The following is a 20,010-nucleotide window of genomic DNA, read 5'->3' as shown; positions in this document are numbered from 1 at the left end:
AGATGGCACCTGGCACCATTAGAACTGGAAAAAGGGAAAATGTAGAGGCTGGGAAGTTACTGAATACTTTATAGGAAGCCAAAAGAGTTTCAATTCCTTGGCTCCTACCTTAAGACTAAATCACCAAAACAAGGTGAAATTCACCTCTTCTATATAACTCACCAATACAGATTGAATTTACTTCTAACTCCCCCAGGGGGAAAAAAAAAAAGCACCCCAGCTTGTTTGAATTTCATTCCCACCCACCAACTGACCCCCCCATCAGGATAACTGTCTCCCCACATTTCATCACTCCCATCAAATGACCTCCCAACTCCGGGTGTCCCCCCACAACCATCACACCACCCGAGCCCCTCTCCTCCGCTATGCGGGGACGGGGGGGGGAAACAGTAGGGCAGAAAGGGGAGACGGATCGTGACATCACAGAGAAGTGGTCTGACATCAGCTCCATTATGATGTCGATTATCTTGTATCTCAACGGTCACCTCGTCTCCCCAGTGGAGAAACCCGCCTCCGACACCCTGCTCGCCCGGGGAGGGCGACGTCTCTCCGCTGCGGCCCGACAGCCCTGCCCGCTTACAGGGAGGCTCCTTTCGCTTCCCTCAGGGGCCCTGCATCGAGCGGCCGGCCTCGTCTGGTACCGCGCCAGGCCGCCCACTTGCCAGCGGAACCGGGTCGGGCCGACACCACCCCGCAAACAGGGCTCGTTGACCCTCCGGGGGCCCTGAAGCCGCCTGGCCGGGCCTGCCCGCCTCCATTTTCTAGTCAGGCCCAGCGCCCCTAGGCCGTAGGCGGCGACCACCCCTTCTCCGCACCCCCCGCCTCAGTGCGGGCGGTGTACCCTGGTGTCCCGGATTCGCCTCAGGCCGCCTCTCTCACTCACCGTCGGGAGGAGGGGACAGAGCTCGCCGGCACCGGGGGTCTCAGCCGAGCCGAGCCGCCATTTCCTCCTCGCAGCAGCTCCTCAGCGCTGGGCGCGGGGCACCACTCCTCCCCAGCTACCATAGAGACTGACATGGCGGCGAGGCGTGGCCCAGAGAGTCAACCGCTCGGCGCTCCCCTCTGTTCCACACACTGCTCCCGTGAGGACTTCTGGGGCGCTGCGGGCAACTACCGTTCGGAAACCATAGAGCGCGAGGAGGAGGGACGCCTGCGCAGCCTCGGGGGCGGGGGAGAAGTGCCGCGCGCGCTCTCGGGGGCGGGGGGGGGGGGAGAGCGCTGCCATGCCATCACGTGGGTAGCTCCATGCAGGAGCGGGCGCTGGGCAAAAGGGGAGCAGCAGAGCTCCAAGGCGGCAGGGCAGGGGCTTTGCTGCTAAGCGGCCGACACAGCCAGTGGGGGGGGGAGCAGCCAAGGCAATAACCTCTGAAGTGAGAGGTATCCACAGGGGGCTGCTAGGGGAACCCCTCTCTTCCTACTGAAGTGCAAACAGCGGCTGGCACCGCCCCTTTGGCACATGCCCTATTTTGATGCAGTGGTGGGAGAACTCCTGGGTTCTCTTAGCTCTTCCACCGCCTTCTTTGGTGACTTTGCGCCAATTAACCTCTCTATGCCTCCGTTTTCCCCGCAGTAAAAAGGGGGATAATTCTTACCTCCCAGGAGTTAAAGAAGTTGAGTTCATTATTGGCAAGGTGCTTTGAGATCCTAGGCTGAAAGGCACTATAGCAGTACTTAAATATCTTTACAGTGACTTATCCTGGGGAGTTAACATAGCGTTGGCATGGTGATTTTATACTTAATAGGGCAGAGAAGCTGCATCTGCCTGGAAACAACAGACCCAAGACCGGCCCCCTTCTCTCCTCCCTCAAAAGCAAATCCTCAATTTATTGTATTTGGTTGGATGATTAAAATTGCAAAGAAATCAGGAAGCAGCATTCTCTGGGAGATCCAGCTGCCCACACAAACAACATTTTTCATATCTGTTTATTCAATGACAATGTTAATCTTTCTTACAGTTATCTCCTTTCCATTCTGTTGTACCTGTAATTGCATTTGAAGTATCACTTAATCACTACTGAAGATGCCTAAAACTCCATTTTGTTTTTAAATAATTTACTATTGAGGTTTTTTTTAAATACCTTAAATACTGATAAACTCTATCCGTTATCATAGAGTTTGCAAAACCAAACTAGTTGGGATTTGTCGGGGGGAAGGGGCGGGGGCAAAGACCTGGTGTCAATGACTCAAAAGTTTGATAGACATTCAAGGACCATTGTTCTACAAAAAAGTACTTTGCCATATGTAAATATATCATGTATTACAGAACCAGACAGGTGCTATTTTTTGCAGTTTTCTGTAAAACCGCGATCCTCTAAGCTGCTTTTGGGAGTGGACCTTTGCACTTGCACAGAGCCCCATTCATTTAATTGATTTTACTGGAGTTTCATGCAATATAAGGACTAAGAACATAATCAGAAAACATAGTAAAATTAAAAATGTGCTTAGTTCTAATGCTGTAAAACTATTCATTTCTGGTAAATTTATATTTTGAAGCTGAATATATAAAAATGATTGCGTATAGTGGTAAGGTAAAAGACCTGAATTGGATGTGATGTTAGATAATCTGGGTTCTAATTCCCAGTGCTATTAACTTCCTTTTGTGACATTAGCTAAGTCAGCCTCTTTTTCTTCAACCATAAAAGGAGGGTAGTAATACTTACCTCACTCGTAAAGACGTAGTGAGGCTTAATTCATTATTGGTTGTAAAGCACAGAGATCCCTTGATGAAAGGTGCTACAAAAATACAAAACATGATTATTAAAAGTAGACTCCACCACCTTAATTTTGTTCTGCAACTACAGAGCTCCAATAAACTGAATACCTTGACCTATTTGAAAAAAATATTTCCAAGTTTTAACAGACCAAATTCAGCTCTGATATAATCTCTAGAATAATAGGGAGTGTAGTGAAAACGCTAGCATCATGGCATTTGTCGGATAGATAAATAATTTACATATCAAGGAAGTAAAATGTGAGTGTGTTCCAGGAAAGTAACTACCAAACAAGTGTAAAAAAGCATGCACCACACACTACCTTCCACGCAGGTTCTTGCAGTTGTATTTTCTATTATACGCACCCTCCATTGTTCCCTCCAGGTATTAAGTTAATTAATTTTGCATCCCCTGAATGCTAAACTGATGCAAGTTAGATTTACATATTGGGCATAAATATACCTCATGTTTTATATCTCCTTTTGCCTTAGAGGATTCCATGCTTGCACCACCACTACATTTGGCCCAGCTAGTTTCCCTTATCAGTTGCCTCCACCATATTTACTGGAGATGCATCTCCAATACTGTATTATCAAGATATGTTGTCCAAACAAGAGGATTCTTCTACCCTATTAGAAATCATCTATCATCTCATCGGTATTTCAGAACTGCTCAATTTGCATCTCAGAAATTCCCATTTCCACTGCTGTACCATCCCACAGCAAACAAACTAATTTCCTTTTCAGTAGTCAAGTTCTAAAGGATCTTTCTTCATGAGAGAAATTGTTTTTAATTTTTGGCATTTAACTATGTGTAAGCTAGAGTTGCACAGAACATTCATTATGAAACTACACAAAAACGCTTGCTTTTCTATTTTGTCACAAACTCTACACTAGTCCAGGTTTGTAGAGGCTCACAAACCTTATGAGCGAGCCCAAGCTGATTATGCAGCGGACTGGACTAGATGACCTCTCAAGGTCCCTTCCAGTCCTATGATTCTATGAATGAACTTAGGCTGACTTAGCCGGTTGAGTATTTTGGATGGGAGCAGGACTTCAACTTAATTTCTTCTTACCTAGAAGTTATAGAACGCAAGTCCATGACCAAAGAAAAGGGTTCCCCCAAACTCCTACTAAATCAAACTGCTGAGTTTCACACAGCACTAGTATCAGCTTGCCTGCACAACTGAAAATCATGTAGGCTGACTAGCTGACTGGATAACAGACCATGGAGCCTCTGACCTCTTCTAGGTTGCAGTGTGATTCCAGACCAGATTGGTAGTGATCAAAAGTAACCATTTGACAGTTATTTGTTTGGTGGTCTGCATGAAATGAGTTTGGTCTCTGTTCAGTCCCAGATTCATGTGATACAAAATACCACCTCAATTTGTCTTAATTAATTAATTGTTTGGAAGTCCTAGCAAAGAGACTTAAAGACTGACTGGCAGTTTAAAAAACATTCCAACAGACACCTTCATGCTTTCTCCTATGCTGCCCCTTATGCACTGGAGGAGCTTCCTATAAATATCCACAAAACCACCACATTGTCTTCCTTCATATCCCTCTTTAACACTCTTCTCTGCTGTGATGCCTACAAAAAACAACAATTGTTAGGCACTTGGTGAATTGTGACCATTGCTTATAATGATCAGTATTGTCTTATTTCTTCCTTGTGCTCCTTTGTTTGTTGTATCCACCTGTTAGCTTGTAAACTCTTGGGAGCAGGATCCATCTCTTCATTATTTTTGTGCAAGGTTTAGCACAATGGGATGTTGGCATCTAGGTGTGCTGCTATACTACTAATACTACTACTAACAACAGGCATGGAAATTTCACTGTCTTCTCATCCCCCTAGAGATGGTACCTTCAAATCTGGGTTCAGGTAGGGAAATGGTAAAGGGATCAGATGACTCATTTTTTTCCAAGAGACAGGACTGAAGAAGAGCTCTGGAAAGCTTGTCTCTCTCCCCAACAGAAGTTGGTCCAATAAAAGATATTATCTTACCCACCTTGTCTCTCTAATATCCTGGGACTGACACGGCTACAACAACATATAAGTTTCTTCAAGACAGTCTCATTTTTTAATGGCCCTTAAAAATTGGAGCCTTAGAGTTGGACAATTGTTTTATACTCTGTACCTCAGCACACTCCTCTCCGCTAGGGGCACTATAGCAGACTCCGCAAAGCCATTTTCAGCAACCAGAAAGAGTCTGAAGATGGCATTACCCCAAGAGGCAAAGGTAGGGAATATAAATCGTGAATGAGCTTCCCCTGGAGTGGGGAGTGACAGATGGTGCCTTTCTTCATTTTGATAATCCAGACACCTTAAATATGGGAAACTTGCATTGCTGCTGCTTGTGCTCATGCTATACCTGTTCTACGGATAAAGGCCTTCTCTGTTTCCAGAAGCAATCAATCCAGCACCTCTCACAAACACTAGATGATGGGCTGTCACGCGGGGATGTCTCTGCAGCACTAGATTCTCCAAGGCTGTTGATTCACCACCTTTCTTGAGCTCTAGATTCACACAGATACAAAATACTTAACACTCATTTTAATACTTTTCATGTAAGCAAAGCAAAATGTTTTGTGGAGGGTTCACAACCAACAGGGAATTTCGGAAAATCTATGCCGAATTTTCCCTCTGTTTGGTCTTTCACTGGGATTTTAGCCAAATTCTGGTGGATTTCTGAAGAGATTTCTCATTTCTTTTTGGCTCTACTGGATTCTGTTACACCTTTTTAATACCAGACACCACTGTAATACCCAAGGAGGTTTTTCAAAAATTATTAATGTTAAAAATTAACTGCAGCTGCTGCACCAAATTTACAAAAAAAGTGTAAAATTCTCCCAAGCCATCCTGTATGAGCCTAACATTTTGTAACTAGTGTAGAAGTCCCTTTTATCCTACTTTTTAAAGTCCTTACAAAGTTGTAGTTAATAAAAGATTTCCCAGAAATTTATTTTGGGATATATCCCATCATCTTGGAAACTCTCCCACTCACAAAAAGCTTGGTTCTCTAGAGCAGTGCTTAGTTGTAGCCAAAACAAGTCATGCTGCTGAGATGGAAAAGTGCCTCCAGAGATAGAAGCTTGGCACAGCGAGTTGGCTGACCCGGCTGCTAAAGACCTGGTAACATTTCTGAGAAGAGGCACCTCAAACATTTTGAAAAGATTTGGCCTGACTTTTTATACATCTTTGATTAATTCCTAGTGAACAAAACCGGATATATCATTCCTCCATTCCTCTCTCTGCCCCTCTTTCTTTCTCCTCCGTTTCCATTCATTTACTTTTCTTTTTTTGTTTGTTTTGTTCTTCCCTTATTTTGGGGGAGGAGGGAATTCAAATATAAATTAAAAAAGAATAAAGATTAATGACAGGCCTTGCTGTTCTCTAGTTTCTGCAGGACACTGGCACATGGAAGATGTCGCTACTATTATTTGGTCCAGTCTCTTGCTTTCCAGGCTGGGAGCATATTGTCACTCTGAAATAATAACCATTAAAGACTGCTTGTTTCTAAGCAATCTCATCCAGCCCTCAAGCCACAGAAGGGCATTTTAAGAGGCTGCCACTTCTCCTACACAGCTCAGCAAAGTTTTGGCAGGCAGGGTGGGGGAAACATGAGAGGGGGGTACTTGTCCTAAGAAGTGGAAGGGGCTTAGCATCTGGGAAGGGGAGAAAGAAATTCAGTGGGGAAATTTTCCCATTTGCTTTCCAGACACTGTTCCCTCACAGCTTCATTACTTCCAGACTCCTTTCTTCCTCTATTGAGAGCACCTACCTTAATGAAGGACTTAAGGGCCTGTTTCCCACATCACATTTGAAGCCTGTGTACAATATGACTTGGTGCTTCTAAATCCTAGCGCTCCAGATCATACAGTACTAGGAGTCCGAGTGCCCCACTGTGCACACAGTTAATTGGACAGACCAGCAGGCATTACATAGTGGATGATCCAACACTTACTCCACCTGGTATAAGGTAGGGAGAGGAGAATGAGTTAGTTGGCTGGCCAGCCAATAATGTATTTATAATACATTGAAACTAGGATAAAGTTTGAGTCACTATAATCAGACACTGATCCTCCAGAATATCCAGGATTTTCTTCATAAACTATGATGTTAGCAGGGAAGAAGGGCTGACAATGCAGACAAAACAAATCTAGACTAATACAGACAAATTATTTACACCTTTAAAACTTACTTTAAACTTGTATACAATAGTTAGATATTTCTACCAAGAAAGTGAGAGTTAATATAGGCCATTAAAACAAATAGGAAAATTAACATCTCTCAGAAGTATTCTTTGTTCGCAAACTCATTGAAAATATACTTGTTCAGATAACATTCAATACATTTCCTTTGCAACAAAAATGACTAGAAACTCCTCCCCGCCATGAAAGCTTAAGCTCTACAGGAAACTTTTAGGCAGTACCAAAATTATATCCATTCTGAACATGTGTATTACTAGTGCCCCCAAACTATTATTTATATAATCATTTTATGTCATTCTATATTTTCACACCCAAAATAGTGTGGTGGAGCAGCAGTGTGTCACTGGAAGCAATAGCTGTAGTCCCGAACCTACTTTTGTCTCAATTTCCCTTTATATTGGCGAACATAAGTCAATGAAGGGAAAAGTAAAAACATATTTGTTGTTTGCCTGAAACTGAAGAAACCAGGAAGCAATATTGTAGACAGGTGAACTGCACACAGCTGGTCAAACTTTTCCTTGTTTTTTTTAATCAAGAAATTTTCATTTTCCCTGATGCTTTTATGACTCTTGTTCCTTTTACCTGTAGTTACAGCTGTGGTATCAGTTACACTGTGCTACAACCTTCTCTCCTTTCTCTGTGTTTGAGGTGTGGTTCTCTGCATAATAGAATCAGGAAGTGGTCATAGGGATTGGACCTCCCCATCCTCTCCACCTATATAGAAGTCTCCAGATAAACTCCACCTATTAGGGCGGAGTTGGCAAAGTCAGATAATTTGAAGGGTTGGGGGGTGTTTGGACAAAAGATGTTCTTCAATCTTATTAGCAAAAGAGGAATAGGAAATAGAGACCTATGCTCAAAATGTACTTACTGGTTGGGAGCCAGAAACTTTCTGGGTTTCCATTTTAAGGGCTCGTTTACACATTACATTATTCCTGATTAATTCCAAAAGCCTGAAGCAAACATTAAAGTAAATAGGAATCTTTCCATTGAATTAAATTTGACTTTAGATCATGCTTTCAGAGAGGACCATGGAAGATAAGAATAAGGTGATTAGGGACAAGTATAGAGGATTAATGTGTGTTGCATTATATCTGAAGTTACAGACTCAGGGTTTATGTTATTTTTTATTTGTATCTCACACTGGTTGTATTTATTAGCGCTCTTCAACAGTAACTTTGAAGTGCTTGTGACAATTAATAATATAATATATATATATAGTAGCTCCTTGTTCAAAAATCTGTATTGATTATAAACATTCAGTACTTTTTTTTTATAGAAATATCTCAAATTTAAAATTGATTAAATAGCGGTTGTACTATGCTATGACAATTTGACTGAATGTTGGGGTTATGCTTTGCAGATGCAACTGCAAAAAAAAAAAAAAGTGTGCAAAATGGGTAAATGCAACCTCAAATACCTGCTTTGCATGGGGATTGGGGAAAAGTGAAATTACCAGTTTTCCTGGAGGACCCTGCTGTACATTGTTCTGAAAATTTAGGCTTTTTTTTTTATACTGATATACCTATTTCTACTAGGGACTGATTTTTTTAAATTATATTTTTGAACTGAAATAGGTTGGATGGGTACAACCCCTCATCTGGACAGTTACACAGCATAAAGGTGCATCCGCACATTTATACCAGTATAACTGCATCCACATGATGGGACTTGTCCTACTTGAAATATACCAGCATAGTGAAAACAATCGTGTTTGTGCGTAGTGTAGACAAGGAAGCCCAACGCGAAACACATGCAGCATAATCCCTACGGCTCCAGATGGCCGTGGCGTGCAATGGTGACGTCAGGGCATCCCAATAATAATCCCTGCACAACCCGGCTTAATCTGCGTTCAGATTTGACCCCAAGACCTTCATGCTCCACGCTGGGCCTGGGATTCATACTCATCCCACCGACTTTCCTGGGCCTAATCCTACAGAGCCTCAGACAGACCAGTGGCTGGGGAGTCCTGAGCGCGCCCTATAGCGCCTGCCTTGCCTCTACCGCCCGGGGGGGGCTGGGCAGGGCTCAGGGGAGGGAGGAGAGAGGGGACGCGGCCTGCCGCACGTCCATGCTAATTTTCTCCACCGCTTCCAGGCTGGTTAGCAATAGCCAAGGCCTCCCTCCCGCAAACTCTATGGTACTTCGCCGACCAGATCGTCCGTAATCTCTATGGTGCTTTCCCCTCTAGGTCTTTTCTGGGTTTCCTCTTCCCCCCAGCTCTATGGTGCGTGCCGCTCGCCAGCTCCGGCCGGTGATTGGCTGGGAGGTCAGTTCTCGCGAGACGAGAGTTGCGCGCAGAGGCCCGGCTGAGCGAGGAGGCGGAGTGGGGTCTGGGTCCGCGCACCGGGGCCGGCAGCAGTGGCTCGTTCGGTAAGATGGCGCCTGGGGCCCTGGCTCGGGGGGCGGCGCGGAGCCTGGCGGTGGGAGCGGCAGGCGCGGTGCGCCGGGCCCGGCAAGGGCGGGGGGCTAGAGCCCGGCCAGGGCAGAGGCTGAGGAGGGGTTCGGGGCCCTGGGGTGTTAGGTGGCGGAAGAAGCGGCTCTAGTCCTCGCAGAGCCCAGGAGGCCGGGCCCGTCCCCCCGGGAGCCTCGGGGCTGGGGGAGCAGCTGAGGAGCGCGCGCTTGGCAGGGCCGAAGAAGCCTTCAGCGTCTTGGAGGTGGTACCGTAAAGCCCTGCACTGAGCCGCCCCCTTCCCCCCCCCCCCGAGACTCCCCCCGGCCCCTCGTGAGGGGTGGGGGATAAGGCCCGGCCAGCCTGTGTGAGAGACGGGCTGTGCGCCCCTCGGAGGGGGTGATTCGGTGCATGGTGTGTGTATGGAGCTGGGCGTGTGTATGGTGGTGTCTGTTGTATGTATGTGGGGTGGGGGGGCCGTGTGCTGGGCGCGGGGTATATGTGTGGGGGCAGGGCTGTATGGTGATGTATGTGGGTCGGTTTTGTTACAGTGGCTGATCTCAAAAAAAGAGTTCAGTTCTCCATTCGATAACTTTTTGTTTAGCCAACAATCTTTATTGAACCAGCAAAGAAGGTATTAATAACCGAGCTGGTCCCACAGTTACTATAGGCAGGTTAGACTTAACTTTTCTTTCACCTGCTGGTATTTGTGCCAAGTAAGATACCTTTCATTCCTTATAGTGAAAATCCAGAATGAGTTATGCAGAAAAACCTGATGAAATCACAAAAGATGAATGGATGGAAAAACTCAATAACTTGCACATCCAAAGAGCTGATATGAATCGCCTGATCATGAACTATCTTGTTACAGGTAACAGTGAGCAATGCTAGTATTACATTTAGTAGGTTGGTCTCTTTTTAGATCATCTGCCATTTATTTTAATCAATAAAATTCATTCTTACTAGAATGAGCTATTAAATGGTTGATACTAAGATAACACTATTGCCTGTATTTTCTGTGATTTCTAGAAAATATTTTTTCTAGAATTCACAGAAAATATAGCTGATAATTATTTAATAAAAATAGTTATAAATTGGGTAAAGGGAAAACAAATTCAGTACTGCCTTTGTAGTGTATCACCCACACTCTGTTAGCAACACATTATTTTTGCTAAGTAAAACATTAGAGAACCAAACTTTGTTGACTTTGATTATATAGCCTCTACAGGTTTTACCCAATATATATCTCCTGTCTGTTTTAATCTTAGCTTTTCTGCTAAAAAGATATTTCCCTTATGGCATTTCTGATTTGGAACACCGTTATCCAAAACTGCACAGAGCTTAATATCACATCTTTTATTATTCTGTTTTCCTTAAATTGGGAATGTGTGATGGCTTCTACTAATGTAATCTGGACAGCATTGAACAAGCTGTGTCCACTCTTTTTTTCATCACAGAGCAGGAGAAATCATCAGAAACCAACTTCAGCTAATTTGGTTGAAAGATCAGACTGATTATGAGGAAATAGTGTCCTCAAAACACCTCAGGAAGACCACAATATTTAATGTGCTAGGCATCCAGAAACTGCAATTTAAGAGATACCAGACACCCCTCAAAAATTGTCCTTTGCCGATATACATTAATTTTCATGGCCAAGTGCACCATAGTGGAGATGTTCATATTCATCAAGCATGCACCCCGTTTGTGTCCATGTGCAGCTGGAACCTGAGCAATGGGAGATGCACTAGAGTGACCATGTCATAAATTGTTTGTGTATATGTATGAAAGCAGAGTGTCTGTTCAGTTCTGTGACTCTTTTTCTGATGAAAAGAGCCTTCATGTGGTATGCAGATAGGAGTTCAGACTCGCTCATGTTTATGCTAATTATAAAATGGGTAAAACTATTTATACACCAGATGAATGTAATTTTTTGCTATGGTCTTTCCTGCAAAAGAATAACCATGCCCAAATATATCAGACAACAGAGTTCCAATCATGGGGTCAATGCTAAACTTGAATCCTTCCTAGTAAAATTTTGTTTTGTACCTTTTTTCTTTTTGCATGCAGTTAAATATAGACTTTTATAGAAGGGATAGGAACTTGATGAATTTAGAGAGAGAATTAAATGTGAAGTTTTTCTAGAATTGTGCAACTTATTTAAATCAGCCTTTCGGAGAAACCTGTAAGTTCATGTATTTTCAGTCATGATCTTGTACACCTCTACCTCGATATAACGCGACCCAATATAACTCGAATTCGGATATAACGTAGTAAAGCAGCGCTTCAGGGGGGCGGGGCTGCGCACTCTGGCGGATCAAAGCAAGTTCGATATAACGTGGTTTCACCTATAACACGGTAAGATTTTTTGGGCTCCCGAGGACAGCGTTATATCAGGGTAGAGGTGTATTTACAAAAATGCCTGCTTCATTGAAAAGATTCCAAATAGGATTGCGTGGACATCTTAGTCTATCCTCTTAACTTGGTTTATTAAACAGAAATTCAGAAAACAACAACATGTTTAGACAGCCAGGGTCCATAGCATGGAATGTCAATAGCCACATGGTGGCTTTACTCAAAGTGTCTAAAAGCTCCACAGGGTTATTACTGATCTGGTGCAGCCCAGCCAGTGTATAGCCATGCAGTGTCCCCTCCTGATCTCAAATCTGATTTTCAGGGCTCGATGTACAGGGACTTTATTTTCGAGGCCAACTGTGTGACCAAAAAGTGCTGCTGGTGGTGTCTAATGATGACTTCAGTCCTCTCCAGGCCAGTCCTCAATAATACATCCCTATTAATGAGAAAATAAAATCATCTTATGCCCAGTAGTTCCTGTTAGCAACATATATGAAATGCCTCCAGGCTCCTATGTTTCAGATCCATATAAGTCAATTGGAAGTATACAAGTTTGATAAATCTGTACTATTGTATATAGCTTATTAAATAGAATTCAGAGATGAAATGTGTGTTTATATTTCAGAGGGGTTTAAAGAGGCAGCAGAGAAGTTTCGGATGGAGTCTGGAATTGAGCCCAGTGTTGATCTAGAGACTCTGGATGAAAGGATAAAAATTCGAGAAATGATACTGAAAGGACAGATTCAAGAAGCAATTGCATTGATTAATAGTCTCCATCCAGAATTGTTAGATACAAACCGATACCTTTACTTTCATTTGCAGGTAAGACCCAGTGATTAGTTTGTTTTGATTCTAGAATTGTTTGGAGACTGAAGAAAAGATGTAATTGCAAGCATTCACTAATGTGGTGTGTGATGTGATTTTAACTGTCTATTTCTTACTTTATGGCATGGAATGCAGTAGCATTTTTAGAGTATTTCTAGTTTGTATTTATTAATATATATGACATAACCATATTCATCTTACCTATGATTTATAAACTCCCAAATTGTTGATGGTTAGTCATGTCTTCTAGCAGCAGTTATAAAGTTTCTTTAAAACAGGGGTTCTCAAACTGGGGGTCAGGACCCCTCAGGGGGTCACAAAGTTATTACATGGGGGGGGTCGTGAGCTGACAGCCTCCACCCCAAACCTCGCTTTGCCTCCAGCATTTATAATGGTGTTAAACATATTAAAAGGTGTTTTTAATTTATAAGGGGGATTGCACTCAAAGGCTTGGTATGTGAAAGGGGTCACCAGTACAAAAGTTTGAGAACCACTACTTAAAAACCTATTTTCCAGGTTTTAAATGGCTCCAAAATCAATCGAAAAATAGGATTAACTGTACTACTATTAGTCTAACAAGAATGTATTTTTGAATTTTAGTACTGACAAAATACTGATTTAGTACAGCTTTGCTACTTAATATGTAGGAGAAGAAATGGAATACCTAGAGTCTAACACATTAAACATCACTTACACCTTTATTGACTAATCTTGCTTTGTTCCTCACGTATATAGCAGCAGCATTTGATTGAACTGATTCGGCAGCGTGAGACAGAGGCAGCCCTGGAATTTGCTCAGACTCAATTGGCAGAACAAGGCGAGGAGAGCAGAGAATGCTTGACAGAAATGGAGCGCACGCTGGCATTGCTTGCCTTTGATAATCCTGAAGAATCTCCCTTTGGAGACTTGCTCAACATGATGCAGAGACAGAAGGTAATGTATGCTCAAATGAAAGCTCTTTTCACTTTTGTTTATCCTTGTGGACAGCTAATATTACAATATTTTTTACATAATTACTAAATATTTATAAACTGGTATGGAGAACAGAAGTATTTCTAAAGCTGAGATTTGTTATAATTTAACAGCAATATTTTTAGATTAAGTCATACATCCAGCAAAACCACCTACACCCAGAAGATTACAATCTGGTGACCAAGAAAATCAGGGCCTCAACTTTTGTAATGTAAAATATCTCCCATTTGTGAAACTATGGGCTTGCTTTATCCATCTTTTGATACAGTATAAACTACTGCAGTTTCCTCTTTTATGCTCTTCCTAATCTCCATGCTCTGTAAACTTCAAGGTGTTCAGAATGATGCTGTCTTGCTCTAGGAAACAGAAGCATATTTCCTTTTTACTGGCTTCCTATCCACTTCTGAGTGCAAATCAAAATTGTTCTTAGTTTTTTCTAATATTACTTGGATATGCTCATTTTACCTTTTTTCCACCTGTGTCCCTCAACTGCTGCCACTATCCCTTCTGGTTTTTTTTTTTTTTTTTTTTTAATCTGGAACTCCTTTTTATAGTTAAATTTAGGTAATACAGCATAACTTTTTAATTGCTGCTTGATTTTGCTTAGACTAAAAACTAACATTGGGGTAGATCCTAGACACATCAGAACAGTGCTTCCTACATCCAGGGGTTTTGAGAAGCTAAAATGGCTTAATTTCATCTTGCTGTTTCTCCTCCCACACCCTTCCTGATCCTGAAGGCTGCTAATAGAATAGGAAAGGTAAACTTGTGCTTTCTGGGGTTGTGCATTAGAATTGCTCCATGTAGGGAAGGGAAGGCAATGTAGACTTCCTTATGGGATGGATACCAAGAGAACTATGTTCTCCCCTACACTATTTTTATAGAATTGTTTAATCTTATATTCTGGGGGAAAATGGCTGTTGTTGCACAAACTGGTGGTGGAACTTCAGAGCAGAATTTTTATCTTGAACTTTTGGAGAGGCAAAAAAATACCACAAGGTAATCTTCTCTGTGGTTAATTTGCTCTAATTTGTGCTGGTGGATTATGGTCCCCAGTGGTTGCTCCACCCCCAGGAGCCCTGGAGCACATTGCATTCTGGCCTTATCTCCTCATCCTCACTCTTCAACTTTCTTTGCACTGGGTGGGCCAGGAGGGGCTGGCATGGTAGCCTTATGCCAGTTGAACAATCCTCAGCTGCTGCTTTAAGGCAGATTTAACACCTTGTGGCACTGCTGTAATGGTGTGTGAGAGGGTATAAAAGGCCAAATCCTCAACTCCTCTTACTTGTTTTCAGTGTAATGTGAGACCAGTGAGGTGTTTAAGCTCTGATTTTTCTAACTTGTACTCAAAGGAATTCATAAACTCTGCAGGACATTCTCCTTCAGTTAATATATATGATCACTACTCTAAGTTCAATATTTCTTTTCCAGGTATGGAGCGAAGTTAACCAAGCTGTTCTAGACTATGAAAATCGTGAGTCAACACCCAAGTTGGCTAAATTACTGAAACTACTTCTGTGGGCTCAGAATGAACTGGACCAGAAGAAAGTAAAATATCCCAAAATGACAGACCTCAGCAAGGGGACAATTGAGGAACCCAAGTAAATTGTGTGCAGATGGACACCAAGAAATCTTAGTACTGCACAGTATACATTTATATCAGTCTGTGACTGAAATATTTTTACTACAGTACAGAACTCAACAATTCAGATTTTTTTCAACGAACATCTTATTTAAAGGGAGAAAAGTCCCTTTTAAATGCTGAGAAAACTGCATTGAAAGGCGCTGTATCTCTTTGAAAGTCTGATTTAGGCTATGCACTATCATACATTTTTAAAAAATCCAATTAGACAGGAAAGAAAAAAATGGCATTTTAAAGTACAGTGCTCAAGGTTTCTAATTGGCTACTGATGCTTAGTTTAGTGGCCAGTGAGTTAAATGGGGTTAACTATTCAGTTAAGTTTAACTCTCTCTCATTTGAAATGTATATAGATCAGTGAATATTTTCTACCTTATGTTAAGTTATAGCAAGATATGCATTTCCCTTTAAAACTAACAACTGGTCAAGTTTTCATCTAAAACTTTCTTACTGTACGGCCAACCTTTTGCATAGGAAATAGTGTATAAACTTGTAAATCATAATTTAAGGACTTTTTTTCCTTGTTTCTGACTCTGGTGCTTTATTTATATGGTGAGAGCTCTGTTCACAGTGGATCAATGACCCATCTTTTCACAAGTAGTATTGCTGGAAATAAAAGTTTCTTTTTAATTTCAAGAATGACCAAAATGGCCTCCTGAAATAAGACATTAAATCATATATTTAAATAGGGTTTTGTTTTTGATTATTCAGGGATTTTTTTCCTTATGTTAAACTTCCACCTCTAGTCACTGCAGTGATGCCAGCTGGTTACTACACCCTTAATGACCACTTGTGTGTGGCTTGGTTAGCTGAAGTCTCCTTGGTGATACGAGGGAAGGCGGGAATCATAGACTTTTTTGCAAGTGTCCACCCTCACGCAGGGTCTGCCTTTGTGGAATAGCTTGCAGGATTTGGGGGTGGGTGGGTGGCATAGTTTGTAGTGTGCTAGTGGTAACCATTCTTTCGGCATATTATGCCTTGGATGAATGGAACAGTGACGTTACAAAACCCTTTTCCCTAATCCCAGAGACTTCATATCTTTCTGAAGAGATGCAGTTCATCTTCACAGCTGTGCTATTGTTTGTTGGCTGTTCCATTCCGGTTAGAAACATTATAATGCTTACACATGAGGTCCTGATTTTCTTGGTCACCAGATTGTAATCTTCTGGGTGTAGGCGGTTTTGCTGGCTGTATGACTTAATCTTATATTATTTCATACTGGTATATCTGGTAGTATTATGTACTGACCTTGCCAAATTGAGATCTAGATCTTTAAAACCCATATGCTGAGTTATTACAAAACTGCTGAACAAAGACCAGTTTGGTGGAGGAATAGCATAGTATCACAGTGCACTGGCAATTTATACTCTACCCATCAGATATTGTGGATATCCTAGTCTGGTAACTACTACCCTGTAGATTGAAACTACTTAGTTTCCACTTAATTTTCTGGAATACTTATGCATTAAACGTAAAAGCTTTGCAGAGACATGACTTAGAGAATAACAAAACCTGTTCCTGATTGTGTTACTGTGAACAGTTTACTTGTGTGTAGCTATTTTCTGGGGGAGACAGTTGTCTCCTAAGCAGCTATAGAGATACCTCAGTGCCAAGGTTAGTCTAGGTGGTGGATATAAAACAAGAGACTGATCTGTCCCATTTTACTACTGATGGTTTTATTTGACATCCTGAGGCTTTCACCATACGCAACTCTTGTAATTCATACAAAACTGTAATGAACTGTCATTGGCCACCACCTGCAATAATGAGCTGGCTTTATTTCACCCTCATTGGTTATTCTAACAATTTACCTGCACTGAGAAGATAAATATTGTTTTGAGTCAGTTGCTGTTTTTTAAAGTATATTATTTTAATTTGCAATCTATATGGTTAGTGTCATTTTGTTTAATAACAAACTGCAGAAATTAAACTGTTTGCTCTGATTCCTTCATGAACAACTGATCAACTTTTCTTCCAGTCTGACACTTTTTGTGCTGATCCTCATCTGAAGCTTTTCCAGGAGGAAGTGGAAAGTGGTGAATTTTTGTGGCATGACTAGCATTTTTCTCTATGAGAAATGCGATATTACAGACCTGGTTGAAGAGTTCACCATACTTTTAGAATGCTACATTAATTCCATATAGTCTTTGGGCGAAGTGCATAGATTGCCTTTTTTTTTTTTCCCCCCATTAAAAATAAGATGTTTTCTAAGAGGTTGAAATATAACATTTTAGTAAAGGATTATTTGAGTTTGTTTTTAGTAATATACCACATTGATAAACAGCTTTAATCTGTAAAGTCTTTAATTGCAAGAAAATATTCAAAAGCTATGCATTTTACAGAAAGCATAAAGATATTCATAATGGTACTTTTAGGGATCTTTATATTCGTGTATATAATTTGCATATACAAATATAATATATACTCTGAAATACTCTTGAATGGTAGGGGCTGTGAAACATAACTTATGGAAATACTGTGCACAGTAAACGCAGACCTGAGTACATGAATTAATTTTTGTCATGCATGAGAAATGTCTTATTTGGTGACTACTAATTAATGGATTTTGTTATATCCATCATTGTTAGATAACCACTTTAACAGGTAACATTAAATACCACTTTGATCAGTTTGCTGCTAGTGTAAATATATTTTTGTTCCACTTCACATAACAAAATGGTACAAAGATAGATTTCTTTGTGTATGAATGACATGGCAGCATCTAACTATGATCTGTTCTAAACTCACTGGTGGCAAACAACTATAGTAAATATGTGGTACACTATTCATATCCCTAGCACATCCTTTCCTTTGTTGAAAGAAGATTTGCTTTATTAGTGATGTGAACACAGGATGTAAAATATTCTACTTTGTAAATATATCTTAACTGTATTCTGATTAGGATATAAACTTCCCATATTTTCATGATGATTACCTACTTAATTGTTTCTGCCTCTTGGCTGTTCCCATTATTCCATTTTGCCAGTCAAATATGAAAGGTAAACTTTTGCTTTCTGCTGTTATACAATAGTTTTCTATGACGGGGGAGCAAATAATGGATTTACATATGGGTGAAGTACTGAAAAAACTCTTCTTCCCCAGAGAATACTGTTTACAGAACTGTTTTAATCTTGCATATTACTGGCTGGGAACTGAGTATTACATAGAAACTAGTAGACAGATTATAATTTTTATTTGGAATTTTTTGAGAGACAAGTGTATATAGGTAATCTGTTTAAGTACAAGGAAGCAACCTGGAAAGCAGACTAAGGTGAAGTTTTTAAAAGTTATGTAGAATTGAGGGTACTCAACTTGTTTTAAACAGGATACCACTTGCTGTAAAACCACATAAGGAAACGATGCAGCAAGCCGGCAGAACTGTTTTCCACTACATGTAAGATAGGCACAAATGTAAAACATGTTAATTACACTATCCCAGGGTATTTTTGGTTTTTGTTGTTGCTTAAGTTGTAAATATCCCTCTGGTTTGCACATTTAAGAGGGCAAGTTAAGAAACACTGAACAGGATTGCTTGAGTACTAGAGCTATGTGTTGCTCAGCTTCTATACAATACCTTAATACCCAACTTTTTAATGAAAGGTTTTAAATTCAGTAGGAGTGTGATCCAGGGTATGTGTATTTAGATCATCGTTGCCTCGTGCTTTTAAGAAACAGAATGCTATTTCAGGTCACGGTTGGGAGAAAAAGAAAAAATGCATAATACTGCAATTCATAAAAGCTTTAAAATGTTACAATTAAATTGTTCTATATGCTCTTCTGATATGGACTATATTGGATTGTAAATGTAATCTTAAAGTGTACACCTTGTCCTCAAGTATTAATATAAGCTTTCACTTGGTGTAGAGTGGATATATTTTGTCCTCTTTGCCTGCCTTGTATCTACCCCCCTTTCCCTTGCAGTTTTCCTAAATATCATAAAAAACAGCATAAAAGAGAAAATACAGTAAGCGGTGTAGTTGTCAAATAGAGCATATTTTTCTGCTCCAATAGAAGAGGTTCATTGTAGGGATAAGAGAGGGAAGAAGAAAACCTGGTAGATAAGAAATTAGACATAGTCCTACCTACAATTATTTGCATTCTCAAAAGTGCCCAAAAGGGAAACTAAGCTAAGATCTTGATGAAAATCAGGCTTGTAAGTGACGTAATATTTCCAAGTAGTGCTAGATTGAGAGTACTGGGATGTGTAGTCGTATTTATCTAAGAAATGCTCCCACCCTCCCATTTATTTGTAAGAGCGTCAAAGCTCTGAGTTCAGCAAGATGTGCAGGAGTGTAAGGGAGGGTTTCTTCTTCCATGAGTTTGTGGCCTAGGTCACAAGTTGGCCTTTAGCTAACTTTGTATTTTCTCTTCTAGTCCTTCTACCTTAGGAACACAGGTGCTGCTTACTTTGAAAGCAAAACTGCTTCTCACATGTCAGCAAGGTTAAATCAGGTATTCACTGGAAAACACGTACAGCTGTGGGTTTAAAAAGGAGGAAAGGATCGAATATGTACAATATGAACAAAATTTTGTTTCTAATAAGGTTGTTAGAAGACGCTGAACAAAGCAATAGCTGATGTTTTCTTGTGTATGGGGTAAACTAGATTCTCTGAGCCCATAGTGCCATGGGCCATAAAAGTGCCTACATGAATAGGAGCTAATGTTTTTTTTTCCGCCATTTTATTTCTGAGGCAATGCTTCCTAAGTCCTGCAGAGGTCTGTCCACTTACATGTTTGCTGTTTGTACTTTGTTTCCTGTGTAAGTACTTGTCTAGCTCTAACATTTCCCAACCCCCCTGGAACTATTATTGCTTTTGTCACTCTGCCTTACCCATAAAGTATCTCCTAAACCCCCTTATTACTTTCCTAAGTTTACTTTATGCTCTCCATTTTGCGTTTGACCCTTAC

General features: G+C 41.1%; 2 protein-coding genes and 1 long non-coding RNA gene across 6 annotated transcripts in view; 1 reads left to right on the top strand and 2 right to left on the bottom strand.

Moving 5' to 3' along the window:
- The window catches only part of DIDO1 (death inducer-obliterator 1), an 88,720-nt gene extending 87,686 nt beyond the window's left edge, over positions 1 to 1,034 (bottom strand). For 2 of the 4 annotated variants that reach the window (XM_034787357.1, XM_034787356.1), the window contains exon 1: positions 884 to 1,033. The gene's annotated coding sequence lies outside the window, so the exon portion shown is untranslated. Of the gene's footprint in view, positions 1 to 883 lie in introns of all 4 variants that reach the window. The other 2 variants (XM_034787354.1, XM_034787355.1) reach the window with 2 other exon arrangements.
- Positions 1,035 to 2,569: 1,535 nt separating this feature from the next.
- Positions 2,570 to 6,658, bottom strand: LOC117885350. Its single transcript, XR_004647795.1, has 3 exons — positions 6,493 to 6,658; positions 5,083 to 5,227; positions 2,570 to 2,733 (listed from the first exon to the last, which is right to left on the bottom strand). It is a non-coding gene; the product is annotated as an uncharacterized LOC117885350 (long non-coding RNA).
- Positions 6,659 to 9,156: 2,498 nt separating this feature from the next.
- GID8 (GID complex subunit 8 homolog) lies at positions 9,157 to 18,972 on the top strand. Its single transcript, XM_034787520.1, has 5 exons — positions 9,157 to 9,295; positions 10,056 to 10,185; positions 12,292 to 12,488; positions 13,227 to 13,424; positions 14,895 to 18,972. Exons 2-5 carry the CDS (start codon positions 10,068 to 10,070, stop codon positions 15,066 to 15,068), a joined length of 687 nt encoding a protein of 228 aa, XP_034643411.1. The 5' UTR covers positions 9,157 to 9,295; positions 10,056 to 10,067; the 3' UTR covers positions 15,069 to 18,972.
- Positions 18,973 to 20,010: the final 1,038 nt, after the last annotated feature.

The sequence above is a fragment of the Trachemys scripta genome, chromosome 12 (genome assembly GCF_013100865.1).
Source record: "Trachemys scripta elegans isolate TJP31775 chromosome 12, CAS_Tse_1.0, whole genome shotgun sequence".
Taxonomy (NCBI): Eukaryota; Metazoa; Chordata; order Testudines; family Emydidae; genus Trachemys; species Trachemys scripta.
The sequence above is the reverse complement of the archived record's forward strand: the minus strand, read 5'-3'. Positions and strand labels throughout refer to the sequence as shown.